We start from the raw sequence: 17,289 nt of genomic DNA on the forward strand, positions 1-17,289 counted from the left end.
AGCCACCAAGGTTGAGAAACGCTGCTGTAAGGCATGGTACTCAAATTATACTCTTATTGGACAAGCAGGTCTTAATGGAAAGGTTTCAGAGCTCGCTTAAAGCTGCTGCATAAAGCTCTGACTGCAAGAGCCATTGTTCCCATTGGGTTTTCCGTGAGACTTCTTCCGAAACTAAACGGTGGCATTAGGCTTATATTGGTAAACAGTGGTTTTCCTACCCCATCCTCTGGATTACTATATTAGCCTTCCACTACTGAATTCCAAGCTAACATAGAACTATGGGCTTAAGTTTTATTCCTGAAACAGACAGTTGAGTTCAAATCAACAAGCCCACAAAAAAAACACAAGTTGATTTTCTGAGATGCCTTGAAAAAACTAGAAACTGGTTGGGTTCACATGACATGCTAAGCTCCAAACGTGGCTTAGCACTGTGAGAATCCAGTGATTATGGATTGTAAATAGTGGTTTACAACTAAGTGGAATACATGTGAACCTAGTAAATTTCTTTCCAGCTTCTACACATTAGATATGGTTAATTGGCAGTGGTTTCACTAGGAACGTCATAAGCATATCTAAGCCAGCCTGCCATTCATTCATTAGAGGAGGGGTCTTCTAACTTGGCCCTTTTATGACTTGTGGACTTCAACTCCCAGAGTTCCTCAGCCAGCATGTTTGGCTGAGGAATTCTGGGAATTGAAGTCTACAAGTTTTAAAGTTTCCAAGTTTGGAGACCTCTGCATTAGAGGACATTTCAAAGCAAAGCAAACCGGTGTAATCATTTTAAAGTTATAGATTAGTGTGTAAGCCTGTTTTACCCATTGATATTAATATTTTCCAAAACAATTCTGGATCCTTCTTGACTTGAGGGCTAAATCACCATTATCTCTGATCATATTTATTTGCACTTTGATTACCTTTTTTTTTTAAATGCATCTCACTCTAAAATGTGGGCTTCTTTCAGAGCAGGTCAGATGATCCTCTGTAGCCCTTTCTCTGACTCCTACAAAACTTCTCCATCTATTGAAAACATCTTCCTCATCAACTGTGTATCTATTTTTTCCCCAGGTATCAGGTATCTAAACAAAGGTGCCATGCATGCAGAAACATGTTCTGTCTCTCAGCTCTGTTAGAACATTCAGCAAAATGTTGAAAAAAAACCACAGGGAGGGCCTTCTCAGGGTGCCGCCAGTTAATGAATGCCGGCGGGTTATTCCCAGGGGAAGGGCATTCTCTGTGGGTGCGCCTGCCCTATGGAACCAACTACCCACAGAACTTAGGACTGCCCCTGACCTTCGCTCATTTCGCTGGGACCTGAAAACTTGGCTCTTCGATCTGTTTGGTCCAGACTGTGGGGTTGTGAATTTAACTGGGTTTTAGATTTACTCTTGGGGCTTGAATTTAATTTAATTGTTTTAATTGTTTTTAATTTTTTGTATTCATGGTTTTAACTGCCCTGTAAACCGCCCTGAGTCCTACGGGAATAGGGCGGTATACAAATCCAATACAATAAAATAAATAAATAAATAAATAAAATAAAAATAACACGCTTATTCCACCAAGTTTATAAATCCTATTAGAACAACACCTCCAGGATCTAAGCTATAGGTGTGCCATCTAGCCATACAATTCTTATAAATTAATGGCTTAACATTTCCTAGCTAGCTATTATCCCCAAAATAAAATAGCTCATCTCTACTGTAGCAGCTGGGAGAATACACAGTAAGAGATTGTTGTCTTCTTCTCTTAACTCCTTTACTTTCTTCTGAAGAGAAAGTCAAAATTAAAACACAGTGGGAGAGAAATTCGGCTGATGCTTAGCCATGCACGCACAACAGATTAAGAAATCTCCACCTTTCAGGAGAAGCATGAGGAAGTCCATTTATGCCAAGCTGACATAAGAACATCACATATGTAGATTTAATTAGGCTTCATGCCTTTTGCCCTTCTGGACAATCACTTTTTAAAAGCTTCATTAGCAACATGAAGCACAAAGAACATGGAACTATTCAGTTTAAAATAGGTACTGAGTACTTTGAAAGGGTCTTGGCATTTTGGAGGTGATTCGAGAGCTATCACACACACACACACACCCCAACCCCTTGGGAAAAATACACAGAAAAGAAAGTTTCCTAATCTGACTTCACTGAAAGACCTACGTTGGGTTAATGTTAGCATGTTACCACTTTCATACATCACTCTGAGGTTCTCCTAATCAAGTAGCGGGTTTTATTTAGAGAAGATCTGGACTACGTCACGTTAAACATAGATCCCTTCTTAGCTTTCTGTCTTGTCCTGGAATCATTTCAAATTCTTGTCCATAACCGGGTGATCAGAAAACTCTTTGTAGTAAGTCCAACTGCATTGTCCAGTTCTCTTTTTGAAGGAACTTTTCTCATTTTAATTCAGCTGGGCCTCCAGGAGCTTGTATATCCATACATTTGAACAAACTCAGGGTGGGGAAGACTAAATTACTTCCATTTCTATAGGTGCAGGATCATTGTCCCCTCAACGTTCCTGAGTTTGATTCCAACTGATTCTGTTTGCCATCAGGATTCCTTCAAGGGGAGACCTGGGAAATATCTGAAAGAGTTTGAAATAACCTTCTTTCCCTCTGCAGATCCTCCATCCATCTCCAGTCCTAAGAATACTGGTGTTTCAGTTGGACAGAAAGGGATCTTGCGTTGTGAGGCTTCAGCTGTCCCCGTAGCAGAATTTCAGTGGTTTAAAGAAGAAACCAGGTACCCAAGCAGTCTTTTAAAGCTACCACAGTAACTTAAGAATGGAAGATGTACGTCCTTGGGAAGAAATGGCTTTCTTGAGATAAGGGGATATTATCAGTCAAACCAGCAGTTTTACCCAGAGCATCAGCTCAGCTTTGGAAATACATTTGAATTCTAAACTCTGCCCTGATGACAGTGAAAGAGATTCAAGGTGTTGGTAATGACTTACAAAGCCCTACATGGCATGGGTCCGGATTACCTACGGCAACACCTGCGGCCGGCGTCAACTTCCCTCCGTCCAGTGCACTCCCACAGAGAGGGCCTCCTCAGGGTGCCGCCGATCAAAGAATGCCGATTGGTGGCCCCCAGGGGGAGAGCGTTCTCTGTGGGCGCGCCGGACCTATGGAACCGTTTACCGGTCGAGCTCCGGATGGCCCCCGACCTTCGCTCCTTCCGGCGGGATCTAAAAACCTATTTATTTGAGCAATCCGGCCTGGTCTGATGGGTTTGGGTTTGGGGTTTTAATATGTTTTAATACTGTTTTAAACTGGGCTAAATATTTAATCGTTTTTTAACTTTTGTATTCTGCTTTTTATATTTATTGCCCTGTACACCGCCCTGAGTCCTTCGGGAGAAGGGCGGTATAAAAATATAATTAAATAAAATAAAAAATACATAAATAACTAGAGAGGGTCCCAAGGAGACATTTTCAGGAGGCAACTGGACCTTCTTGTTTTTCTTTGAAGACGTTTCACTTCTCATCAAAGAAGCTTCTTCAGCTCTGACTGGATGGTGAGGAATGGAAGGATTCAATCAGAGCTGAAGAAGCTTCTTGGATGAGAAGCAAAATGTCTTCGAAGAAAAACAAGGAAGTCCAGTTGCCTCCTGAAAAAAAAACATCTCTGGGACAGCCATGACCTGGATGACTTGAGAATCTCCATAACTAGAAGGTGCTCTCATTTGCATTTCCTCTGTCCTGTTATACCTTCTCTAATCTGGACTTCAGTTCCCAGAGTTCTCAGCAACAGCCATGCTAGCTGAGGACATCTGTGAGTGAAATCCACACAGTTGGAGGAAACAATTGATGTATGCATTAGGACAAATTTCAGGCAGGTCTGTCATTTTTTAAAAAAAATGTAATTAAAATCGAGCATTGTGTATCCTAGGCACAAATGGGCATCAGCAATCTTAAATAATATTGTTATATTAAATTTATCTTAAATGCGCTCAGATTAATTCCAGTCTTTAGTAATATTTTCTTTATGATGAGCATAGGAAGTTACCTTATATAGTGTTTGATCAACAGAGGATATTATAGTCTACCTTCAGCTGCTGATGGCTTTTCAAGGATTTGGAACTGGAACAAATAAAGTAATAAATAGATGACTGTTGCTGAAAAACAGGGCAGTGGGGAGGAATGGTTAAAACTGGCTAGAACATTGGAATAGGAAATGGATGAGAATAAACCTCGATGCCCCGATTAACCTGGAAAATGGACCTTGAAGATCCAATGAACAAGCCTCAAAGAGGTGCTGGAAAAAAAATAAATACCACCTATGTCAATCTATTGGACCAAGGGTAAGATTTAAATTGAGGAATAATTGCAGTCTAGAAGCTTGAAAGCAACTGAAATCCATTTCTGGATTATTATATATTAATCTAAGTTCATTGTCTTGTCTTCCTTGCAGGTTAGCTAATGGGCTGGATGGCTTGAAAATTGAAAACAAAGGACGGATGTCCACACTTACTTTCTTTAATGTCTCAGAGAAGGACTATGGCAATTATACTTGTGTGGCCATCAACAAACTGGGAAACACCAATGCCAGTATAATTCTGTATGGTAGGTACACAGATCAACGGAATACATACAGGTCTTTAATGGAAGGTGGAACAAGAGCAAAATTGTGGACAGGAGAAAATTGAGCAAAAAGGGACAGATAAGACAGGAGCTAGTCTGAGACACTGATTCTTAAAGCATCTTGTAGAGAAGCAGAAAAAAGTTAATGTCCACATTGCATGGTGTGTGAAGATATGTACAGTATATATGTACAATTAGGTTTTTAGAGTTGACTGGGAAACTGCAGGTTCTGTTTCACAAAGTTTGCATCATTTGGTATTTCAAGAGTTAATTTCTCCTGAAACAAGGATTGCATCAGTAAGATGTGAAGGATAAGAGTTACTTAAAAGGAAGATCAGGGCAGTATCTTCTCAAACCTTAAGAGTGTTGAAGTTGGTCCAGTAAAAACTCCACTGAGTTCAAGATTAACTGTTACTTCAACTGTGCTCCTGTAGTCATAGTCCCATTAATCTAGTGATAGTTCAAGATAGGATTTGGGGCTTGATGGACCCTGTAATTGTATGTGAAAATCCTACTTAATTAGGATTATAGGAGATTCATTTGCCCAAAATGTTTATTTGTTTAATGTTTCCTATAATTATTTCTGGTGAGGGAAGGCTTATTTTACCTCTTTATTTCAACACGGACAGTTCAGTGTATTGCATACATCGGAAACAAGATCTTAAAATCAAGTCAAGCATATCTACAGCTTGTGCCTGAGACAACAAGGCCAATTTTCTACCCCAAATTCTTCATTTTCAAAGCACAGATTTTGAGATCTCAACACCCAAGACAATTCCCAGTAGCAGGTTTTCAAAGCTAACCCAAGTTGTGTTGTCTTCTGCCTTAGATGACCACCGTCTACTCCAGTGTTTGCCTTGCATGCTGTCAGGTCTGTCACATCCACAAGGTTATTACTGGATACTTTTTCATTCATAAACTGGGCCATTTGTCTAAGAAGCCATCTGTTCATTGAACTGTCTGCAAATATGAACTACATCTTTATCCTTTGCTTTCCTCGACTCCCTTTCTTCCTTCCCCATGCTTCTATTACGACTTTTGTTTTAGAAATACCTGAACTTCCAGCAGCGTCAGGTTGGTGCAAAGCACGATTCATTCCTTTGGTTGCTTACAACCTATCAAAGCAAGATACCCCTTTGCTATGAAAAGAGAAGAGAGGCTTTCTGTTGCAGGCATGTAGCATGTTTTAAATCCGAAAACTTCCAATCTTGAAACCTTTAGTTTGAGATTGGAATGTGTTTTTCCCAACCTTACAGGAATTGCACATGTTTTGTTCTGATTGTTCCGGGGTTATTTTATTCCATCAAGAAGTTTTGTTTTCAAAAGGAACACAGGAGATCATTACTTAAAAGTGGGGACATTTTGAGTTTAGGACATTTCTGGAGTAGAAGATTACCAGTAGGATCTGAACAGCTCCGAGCTCAGTATGGGGAATTTGGAGATTTCAAGTAAGATATGTTTCATAAATCCTTCTGGATCTGTGGAAACCTCTAGTTGATGTGGTCTTCGGAGGAATTAAGGGATTGCTTTTAACATGTGTTGGGGTAGCCCTCCATATTAGCTTATTCCTGGAGGCCAACTCTCTCAATAGCGTCTAGTCATGATCTGTGGTATTATCACAAAATCCCACAGTAGCTATGTCTTCCTTAATGTGCAGCATTCCTGCCAACTAGCCCAGCCAACACAAGCTCAATATTGACATAACCAGAAAATATAGGTATTGGATGGAGACATGGGAAACAAAATATTCAAAGAAGGTTTCCTACATAAACCATCACATTGCCATTTCATATGTTCATTTCACTTTAATATTTGCAGAGTTTTTGTGGTTTTTTCCCCTGACCTTTGAAATAGAGCAGAGAGAGAGAAAGAGTAGAAAATGAAGTTTTGAAAAGAAATACAAAAAGGGAAATTGGAAGTCACACACTCATATTAAGGAAGAGGGGGAAAAAAATCTCAGAGGGGAAGAGAAGGAATTATTAGAGTCCTGCATATGATTAGTACTCTAGTTGACTCAATTGAGGGCAATAGAAGAAGGGGACAACAGAGAATGAGGTGGCTGGATGGAGTCACTGAAGCAGTAGGCGTGAGCTTAAATGGACTCCAGAAGATGGTAGAGGACAGGAAGGCCTGGAGGAAGGTTGTCCATGGGTCGCGATGGGTCAGCCACGACTTCACAGCTAACAACAACAACTAGTTGACTTGCTTTGCTGGCAGTTATCAGGCTGGAAGAGGCCACGGTCTTTTCTGCTCATTAAATATAGGGAGATTTCATCCACGAGGAACACGAACTAACCCTTAAAAACCTCTTCAGCATTCCTGGAAAACTATCAGCAAAATGTTCTGCAGAATAACAAACTTGCAATGGACCTTGGAGATCTTCTAGTCCAACTATTGCTCAAACAGGAGACCTTATAACATTCCAGACATCTGCTTCAGATGCTTTGAAGAATAGGTTGAACCCCCTCTTCTCTGTGACAGCCCCTCAAATACTGGAAGGCAGATATCTTTTCTAGGGTTAGGCAACCTTGGATCTTTTATGACTTGTGGATTTCAACTCCCAGAATTCCCGAGCCATTTCCCACAACCATTCATCATATGCTTTAGCTTTCAGGCCCACCAACACGCGAGACATATTTTTGCCCATTTCACCCAGAGTATATATATGAAAATTATTTTGGGGAAGACAACTGCCCAATCCCATTGAATGCAACTAATGTATGGGTAAATGCAGCCAGTTTCCTTCCCTGCCACTTTTAAAAAAAAAAAATCTTGAGAGAAACGTCCCATAAATATAAAAAATAAATGTTATTTAATATACTATTAATATCATTTCTTTGAGCTTTTATTAATATACCGTTCCATTGCTGTCTTTTTAATGCTACATTTCAAAATTGATAGTGTTTAATTTCTATAACTCAAACTAAGTTACTCATGGGAAGTGTCACTGCACTGAATGGAATCCCATTAATTTTCGGCGGGATGTAGCGATGACTAACTTAATCCAAATGCTATTTATGACTTCTAGCAACAAACTTGCTTGGAAAGGTTATTTAAATATAATTTTTAAATGAATTACAGTTTGTTCTAATAATCTACTATTTACATCTTGCCATACGTATTATGTAATTTTATTAAAACCTCACAACACATTCCTTATTTAGAAGCTCATCGTGCAGAGCTTAATGCCATGTCTACTTGCATATGCCAAGGACTGAGTGAAGGGTCTTTTGCATGCAAATGTCCATCTGTTTTCATTTTCCATAAAGTTCCTCTTCCTATAGAATGCTGCAGATGGCTTCTGTTGCCTGCATGAAAAGGTCATTAGATCACCACTCAAGACCTATAATAAGTTGGCATCCTTTTTTTTTTTGAAAAAAAAGTTCATTTAGACTTTGATAAGCCTTTTAAAATCAGTTTTTTCCCCTTTGACTTTGTATTTAGAATTTCAACTTTTTTCTGAACAAAAGCTAGTCCTTTAGGATAATCAGAGTGCATCTTTTTATTTTATTTTTTGTGCAGTGGGAGGTGTCCCTTCCTCAAGATGTTGTATCCAAAATATGAAATAAGTCACCGGTTGGACATGCCTAACAATGCAGTCTCCTTAATCTGTAGAAAGTGGGTTACTCTTTTTTTTCTTTTTTTTTCTTTTTTGCATTTCAGAGGTTGTCAAAACATTGTGGTAACATGGGCCACTACAACAATTATACATTGTGTGATTCCCTCCAGAGAACATGGCTTTTATTATCCAGCAGAGTAGCAATGTGATTTGACAAACATTGAACTATCTGTGTATAAGCCAAGCTCGTATACTGGATCACTGGGGGAGACTGTGAGTTTAATTCCATGAAAGATGGCTGGGTGACTTTGGGCCAATCACCAGGAGACAGTTCCACCTTAGGCATGAACGCCATCTGGGTGGCTTTGGACCAATTACCAGGCAATTGTGTGTTCTAGTCCCACCTTAGGCATGAAAGCTGTCTGGGTGACTTTGGGCCAATCACTAGGAGATAGTGAGTTCTAGTCTTACCTTGGATATGAAAGCCAGCTGGATGGCTTTCAGCCCAATCCAGCTCACAAGGTTATGGAGAAAATAGGAGGAAGATGGTACTATTTTTGCCACTTTGTTCTTATTTGTAAAAATAATAAAGGCGGAATACAAATAAATAAATAAAGCCAAAGGCCACTAAGGGTCCAGTTTGGGAAAGACTGCCCTTCTTTGGGCAAAATGGAATCAAAAACAATCTCCCAAGATTTGTCCAGGCACCTCAAAAACTATGATAAACCATAATTTTAGCATCCCTCTTCTCATCTATGTTTCCATCTCTCTCTCTCTCTCTCTCTCTCTCTCTCTCTCTCTCTCTCTCTCTCTCTCTCTCTCTCTCTCTCTCTCTCTCTCTCTCTCTCTCTCTCTCTCTCTCTCTCTCTCTCTTTAAGATTAAACCTTCTTTCCATTTCACCTTAAGCTAAGCCTCTCTCTTCTTTTCCAATTTTTTCAAGTGTGTGTGTGTAAGGATAGAAGAACAGGTTATTCTTCGTTTTGGCTGGTAGCAGCACCGGTGGGTCCTGCTACGTTGCTCCCAAGCTGGGGAGGAAAAAAAAGTGACTCCGTTAGAAAAAATATATATATGCAGGAATTTCACATTTCATTCCTCATGAGTATTCCACACACCCTCACGCTGCATAAAAGGAAAATCATTGGCATCTGATTATTACTTGTAGCTTTCTTAAGTCTGACACAGCCAATTCAACATTTGCTAATGTCAGCAGATGTACAGCATTTGGGGGTTGTTGTTGTTTTTTATTTCTCCCTCCTTTTGCAACTAGGTTCCATCTATGGATTCAGACTCGAATCGCTTTTTCTCCCTCTCCTAATTAAAAAAAAAAGAGAACAAACAATTCAAACGCTTTTGATTTCCATGCTGAACCCACATGAACAACCCTTCATTTTCAAGTGCAAAATAAAATATTTGATTTTTAATAGAGGGCTCTGCCTGCGTGCAGCCCCCACCCCGCCACCCTTCCTCAGGCATCCCAGAACAACAGAGCTCATTTGAATTGCTCTACTAAAGATTGTCTGGTAAATGCTTAGGAAAACAATGCCGCAGTCTGTTGTAATTAAGCAAAATAAAAGTTCTGTTTGCAATGAGACAATTTGGCTAAGCCGGTTTTTCATTGTAGAAATGGGTTTTGTAGCTCTCTGCTTGCTCAAAGAACCCATGAACTAATTAGATTCCCTCTTGCCATTATTATTTTTTTTTACCATTTCAAGGGTTGTTACCACTTTGTCTTAAAATTAATGAGGTTAGAAAGCTTGCAACATGTTTCTTTTTGTTCAGTTCAGATAATGGCTGAGCATCTCAGATTTCAGTGGAGGTATAATTACGCATTCATGATCCTTATATTTTTTTTCCCCCTGTTCTTCTCTATTCACATTGGAAAATACCCTTTGCCCTTCTCTGTAATTTTTGTCCGTTCGGGTTCTATAACTAAGCAATGAGCCAGATAGGTTTGGTGCTTGTGATCTTTCCTGATCCTTAGCATCATGCAGGGAATGAGTTGTCAGAACCCAGGCGTTGTGGATGGTAGAAACTTGTTTATGGCTCACAGGTTGTGTGAGCTCAGCCTGCTGTAACTTCTTCTACCATCGTAGAGAGTTTCTCATGGTTCTAGGCCAGGGGCAGGCAACCTTGGCTCTTTATGTCTCATGGACTTCAACTCCCAGAATTCCTGAGCCAGCCATGCTGGCTTAGGAATTCTGGGAGTTGAAGTCCACAAGTCATAAAAGAGCCAAGTTTGCCTACTCCTGGTCTAGGCCAACTCACCACGGGACAATCCTATATTAATCATTTCCTTCACTTACTTTTATTATTGGTGACCATATTTTCATCAAAACTATTCTAACTCTTGCATTACTGGATTGGCTTTATTTTATTATTATTGGCCGCAGTTCTGTCGAAATTAATCTAACTGTTGTATTTGTTGAATTGTCCCGTGGCAAGATGACTGCACTGAGTGGTCCCTTTCCAGTTGCCCCAGAACAGCATATCTGAAAATGAGAACTATATAACATTTCCAAGCTATCCAGTTAAAAAAAAAGTTATTCATTTTGCAAATGGAAAATAACAACTGCGTTGGCACTCTTGTGGCCTTTTGCTTCCCCCTTAATAGCCACAGGCATGGAAACGGAGGATATTGCACATATACACCACGGGGTATAAAACTACCATTAACATAAAAGGTTAAAAAAAAAGAAAAGTTGAACAATAATAACAAGCATCAACGAGTACAATATACAACAACAACAAAAAATGAAAACATATAAAAGCTACAGTCGTGGTCTAATGTGTGTTCCAGCTTTTTGAAGGATCAAGAGACACACATCTGTGAAGACCCCAGAGAGAAGGATGCATATCAACTTTTGGGTGCCTCCAATGAGATCTCTCTCTCTCTCTCTCTCTCTCTCTCTCTCTCTCTCTCTCTCTCTCTCTCTCTCTCTCTCTCTCTCTCTCTCTCTCTCTCTCTCTCTCTCTCTCTCTCTCTCTCTCTCTCTCTCTCTCTCTCTCTCTCTCTCTCTCTCTCTCTCTCTCTCTTTCTTTCTTAATAGCTTAGAGAAATGAGATGAAAATAACCCAGTGAAATTTAACAGAGAAATGAAAAGTTACTCTCTTAGGAAACAGAAGTGAAACAGAAATCAAATGCACAGGTGTAGAATCGGGGCACCTGACTTGACAATAATACTCATGACAACATTCTTGGTATAGTAAAGTGATTGCAAACTGATTTGGAGCTGGCTGTTTGATGAGTGGCAATTTAAAAAGACCAATGCAGTTTTAGGTTGCATTAACAAAAGAATGTTTTTTTGTGAATGAATGCAGTAAAGAGTAGTATTTCCAAGAGGGAGGGGCTGCCTTCCAGAGGAGTAAGGGGCAACTAGACCAATGGAGTGTGCCAACAAGTTATTTCTGCAGAAAGATCAGTTATTACTAAAAGGATGAAATCTTTTGAGAGAAGTCAGGCCAAAACTATATACAGGTGGTCCTCCCCTTATAACCACAATGGAGTCCAAAATTTATGTTCCTAAGTAAGACATTTGTTAAGCGGGTTTTTCTACTTTTTACGACTATTTTTTTTTGCCACTGTCGTTAGTTCTTCATAACTTGCATACTGGAAATTCCTTCTTCCAGGAAGGGCATAGAAAAAAACTTCAGGCAACGCTACCGCCACCATCGACTATATTATTAAGGAAGAACAGCAGCGCAATTATCCAGGTTTCATTTCCATTTGTAGTTTTTTTTTAAGTGGGTTGGGGTTTTTTTGTTTTTGTTTTTAGTAGTCTACCCATGTGCAGTGGTCCTTATTAATTTTTCACTAGACTGGTGCCTCTCAGCTTAAGCCACATCTGAAAGCGGCCGTTTTCATATATATTGGAACGAGAGGAAAAAAGAGGCAAAAGACGGTGGAAGGGAGGTGAGCAATTGCCCTCACCATGGAGCAAAAAAAACCCCGACAAGGTTATAAAACATTGAAGAGCAGTTAGTGCATAAAGGTTTCCAGATGGGAGGCGGCGGCACAGATGTGTTCTATTCTAGGATTCCAGTCAATCAGCGTTGCTATAAAATTGTAGATTAATGAATCAAACAGCCTCTTTGGTTGCTAACAGTTGCAGTGGGATTTGGGGAGAAAGGGAAAATAGCCGTGGGGCTTTGCAGCTGAATTCAGCTGAGAGCCTGCACAGAATGTTTCAGTTCTCTGCTAAACTTTTAAAAGCATCCTTAAGAGATAGGAAAAAGAAATGAGCTTCTTGTCTTATTTCCTTCTCTACATTCTGCCCTTTGATGGACTTCGGGATGGGGGAGTTGAAGAGACACGAAACCAAGGAAATATCTTTCCTCATATAGACTAGCCACGACCTTAAGAGCAGCTGGAGTGTTTCAGGGGTTTTTAACCATCATTTTAAATTAGACGAGCATGGGGATGTTTCCAGCGGTGGAAACCACATCTTCTTTGGGGGAGATCCATCACTCCTTGTCTCCAGATTTTTTTAAACACAGTTTTTTTTGATGCTTTAATGCGTTGCCATTGATATATCGTTACTACAATAGTTATGGCTCTTGGTGCTGCAGCTGTTACAATTGGGATGGGTTTCTCTTTCCAATGCACGGAGTAGATTCACCCTTTGGTTTATATCAGATGCTCTAGGGAGCGGACCAGGATATTAATAAACATGTTTGCATTTTTTTTATTAAATCAGTGTCCTGCACTTTTGCTGATAGGATTGAGCATTGCATCTTATGCCTAGCAATGAGACTCTCTTTCGCGATCCTCTCCCAACGGTTAGAATAGAATAATAACTTTATTGTCACTTTGAATCTACACTAATCGGCATACATTAAAATGAAACTTCATTGCATACAGGTCTCAAAGGGTCACAACCTCCGATATACACTACATAAATATGACAAAAATAAATAAATAAAGAGTTATGCATATACCCACATATATAATATGACACACACACACAAAGAAAAAAACCCAACAGTCTAGTTAGGGATATGTATACATGTGCACGGCGAGAAAAATGAATCTTGCAAATTTACCAGACAGATGGCATAGGGAACATAGTTATTACAGAATTGGGTAGTCATGCTAGAAATACTTTGAAACCTCCTCCCAGAGAGGAGCAAAAGAAACAGACCACGATGTGCTTTGAGCTCTAAGCACATAGCGCTTATAAGCAGAATCCTGAGTGAGCTGCCTATGATCTTCTCGGCTGTCCCTACCATTCTCCATTATAGGCATGAAGTAGGAACACATCTGCACGTTGGTGCAGACAGGGACTTTATGTGACACAAGAGCTGAGAATTCAAATTAATTTAAAATATGTTTTGTGCAAACACAGCTGGATTATGAGCCGGCGTGATCCCTGCCCACAGTGTTTGAGTAAACTTGGAGATGCGCAACCTGTGGTTCCTGCCCATGGTTTGCTCACTGGTGCACTCTTGCGAATCTCATCAACCATCCTTTTAAGCATCTAATTAAATGTAACTTAACATTTAATCCAATTAGCTTATGTTGTGACTGACACCACTACTTTTCCTTCGTCCCAACCACTTTGGGGGATTCAAATTCTGGCATACTGTCGTGTTCAATGGCCAAACTGGTTGTGCATTTTTGTGTGTCTGAGCGAGCGAGCGAGAGAGAGAGAGCCTCTATAATTTCAGAAAACTACAGAATTGGAATTTTTGGGATTGTAAATCGAAATATTCCCTACCTCTTTTTCAGCAGAGTGGAGGAAGAAAGGGCAAAGGAGAATCTTACAGTCTATGGCTCATTTACATAATATTATGAATTGTGCCACCTGCTTAATGTGGATGTACTCCAGATTTGGGTGTACCTCTGGGGATTCTAGCCAGGAGACTGGAAAAGGTCCATACATCTGGAAGGCATCCAAGTTGGGGAAGGTAGAACAATGTTCTCAAATGACAGATGAAATCTTGCCTTCAGGAAAAAAATAAAGTACCATTGAGTCTATTAACTTGCTATGCATTGAGAAATTTCTACCAAAGCAATATAATATTTCCCAGAGGAAATAAAGCTAGAGAAATCTTTAGGGCAAGATATGCCTACATTACTTCTTAGGAAATTGACTAAGTTTGACCAAAAAAAAAAAGAGGATAGTAAATGAAAGCTTGGATGAGACACTTGTGAATTGCCAAGAATTTTGATTTGATTAATAAATGGGATTATTAATCCACCTCCTCCAGGTCCCATCCTTTTACCTTTCACACCCCCAAATTGGGAGTCTCCCCAATGGAAACTATGGCCAGTTTCTGCTCAGAGGACGTGGTCCTTTGCAACCTGTCTGATATTCCGTAAGACACTCTGGATCTTTCCCTTTACACAGTTACTCTGCATAAACTATACATGTTTTTTGCAGGGGTGGGGAACGTCGTCTTACTGACTTCATGCTGTACACATAACATCCACTCCTAACCATTATGTCAACAAAATAAGAAAAGGTGCTTCAAGACATCTCTGCCTTTTAACACTTATGTCAAAATGTTGCATGAAATTTGCATTGCAATACTTGAATTAAAATATCAGTGCTTATCCCTTCCTTGTCCCCTTTTGCAAATGACTAATGATGTGATCTTATTTCCCTTCGGTAAGATTGCGTTTGCTTTGGTGTTTATCCTTGCGTAAGTCCTTTGTCCTGGTGATTAGCATCCGTGGACCATTCTCAAGGAATATGGTTTTCTGAACACTGATTTTCTTTCTCTAAAAACTTCCTTAACCTCTTTTATTATTTCCATCCATTCACCTGTTTTTTCCCAAGTGTGTGAGCCGTGATATATGTTGGATGTAGGACATTTTTCCCCCCTCTTGATGATTGTGTCACAGAGCAAGCATGAGAGCAGCCCGAACACTCTCAAGGAAGCAGGGTAATTTAAAGAAGATGTTAGGGTTCCCCTTAGGACAGGAATACATGAGTTATTTCTGGGCTGAAAAGCTAAATTTGGCCTTTCTAGACCTGGGTCTACTGTATACTAGGAGTATCCAACCTTGGCAACTTTAAGACTTGTGGACTTCAACTTCCAGAATTCCCCAGCCTGCCATGCTGGGGAATTGGCTGGCTGGGAAATTCTGGGAGTTCAAGTCCATACGTTTTATAGTTGCCAAGTTTGGACACCCCTGGTTTATACTCTAAAAATCAATGGGGAGAGTAAGCAAAAACTAATGTGTTATTTCACCAGGAGTCTGGATAATATATAGATTCTCCAACTGTATACTTAATACTTTTCACTGAATTGTAGTTAAGTAATGACCTTGGGAAGGGATGCGGTGGCTCAGTGGGTTAGGACACTGAGCTTGTCGATCAGAAGGTCGGGAGTTTGGCGGGTCGAATCCCGAGTGCTGCGTAACAGAGTGAGCGCCCGATACTTGTCCCAGCTTCTGCCAACCTAGCAGTTCGAAAGCATGTAAAAATGGAAGTAGAAAAATAGGGACCACTATGGTGGGAAGGTAACAGCATTCCGTGTGCCTTTGGCCGGCCACATGACCACGGAGATGTCCTCGGACAAGCGCTGGCTCTTCGGCTTTGAAACGGAGATGAGCACCAGCCCCTAGAGTCGGAAATGACTAGCACGCATGTGCGGGGGAAACTTTACCTTTACCTTTAATGAACTTGGGACAAGTCTAACAATTATACCCAAGACCTTCAAAGACCATATTTGGCCATCAAAACGTTTGCTCGGCCTTCTGCCCTGAGACTTCTTCCTAAGCCTCTCTGGAACATTTACTGCCTCTTCTAAATTTACCTTATGCTTTCAGGTGTTTCTCAGAATTCTCCTAGATATTTCCAGGGGCGGGGAAGGGATTTCATTTTGCTAATGACCAATGTCTTTTTTTCCTTTTTTTTGTTTCTGTCATTCGATCCAGGCCCAGGAGCAGTACACGATGGCAACAACGCAGCTTCCAGAGCGATGGCTTGCATCTGGCTATCGGGCGCTCTCTTTGCTTATTTCCTGCTCAAGTTTTGATTAAAAAAAAAAGTGAGGATCCTTGCAAATGCTGCCTGGTTTCTCCCACACCACAGACTCTTAACTATCCACACTGTTGGGGAAACTGGAGAAAGGAAACCGGTCTACAGCTTGATTTTATTGCTGGGGAGGACCAGGGGAGGGAAGGGCATCCTGATTCCAGGCCAACCACCCTTTTGGGATCAAGTTCATCACAAACATTTCCCAAACCCAAATTAGACTTCATGTCTTTCTTCAACCATTCCATCCTCCCTAAATGCCCCGTCTGTGTTTGTGTGTGGGGGGAATCACAACTTCTCCTTTCTACAACTGAATGCTTCTGCACCAAGCCTGCCCAAATATCCCTGGAAGAAGAGATGCCTTGGTCCAAGTGATCCTGTCCCTCAAGAAAGTCAACAAAGCATCCTCTTCCTTCCGTGTCTCCTTGACCAACGGGACTGCCCTTTTTTTAAAAAAAAATGATAACGCTGTATATATATATATCTGTTCATGCTTCAAAGCGTCCACTCACATTCTGGATTCTCGCTTCCCCTTTGGTTGGTTCTCTGAAGACCTTTGCTACCGTTGCAGTCTTTGCAAGCCTCCCCAGGATGTGGGTTACATGAGGGATGGAAGTGGTGGTGGTGGACCATGTTGCACTTTAAGAAGCAGACTATGAGTTATTCAACTGCTGGGAGGGTTGGAAGATCCCCTCTCCTCTTCACTACTAAAAAAACCCCTGAACCTGGAGTGATGGAATGGCAAGTCAAGCACATCCCATTTATCAGCCTCATTGGACCATCGTTCTGTTCATTCATCCATTCATCCATCCAATTATGCATCCATCTGCCTTCCCAGTCATTTATTTGCCATATTAATCAATTTATCAATGTAATTATCTGATGAGCTTATTTTTTTTAATCCAAATTGTTCCTCTTCAGTTCCCCATCCATTCTTCCAACATCTATCAGTCTGATCACCTTCATTGAGCCCTGCCATTAGGTAGACAAATTTTTAATTCCTCATTATTCAACCCATTATTAGTTTTAACGTTCTGCTGCAGAGTTTCGGCCTTCTTTGGTGCAGAGGGAAGGCACGGAGATGGTCCGCAAATTATCAAAATGAATAATATAGATGAAGAAAAGGCACAGTAAAAAAATAATAATCAAAGAACAGGCACAGACAATGG

At 40.5% G+C, this 17,289-nt stretch overlaps 1 protein-coding gene across 2 annotated transcripts in view; it reads left to right on the forward strand.

The window, feature by feature from the left end:
• The window catches only part of LOC308671462 (opioid-binding protein/cell adhesion molecule homolog), a gene marked incomplete at its 5' end in the record, with an annotated part of 598,349 nt that extends 581,729 nt beyond the window's left edge, over positions 1–16,620 (forward strand). For both annotated transcript variants that reach the window (XM_081333652.1, XM_081333651.1), the window contains 3 exons: positions 2,618–2,738; positions 4,409–4,560; positions 16,021–16,620. In XM_081333652.1, the coding sequence (XP_081189778.1) occupies positions 2,618–2,738; positions 4,409–4,560; positions 16,021–16,121 (374 nt within the window). In that variant the 3' untranslated portion in view covers positions 16,122–16,620. The remainder of the gene's footprint in view (positions 1–2,617; positions 2,739–4,408; positions 4,561–16,020) is intronic.
• Positions 16,621–17,289: the final 669 nt, after the last annotated feature.

The sequence above is a fragment of the Vipera berus genome, assembly GCF_964194415.1.
Source record: "Vipera berus genome assembly, chromosome: 8".
Lineage (NCBI taxonomy): Eukaryota > Metazoa > Chordata > Lepidosauria > Squamata > Viperidae > Vipera > Vipera berus.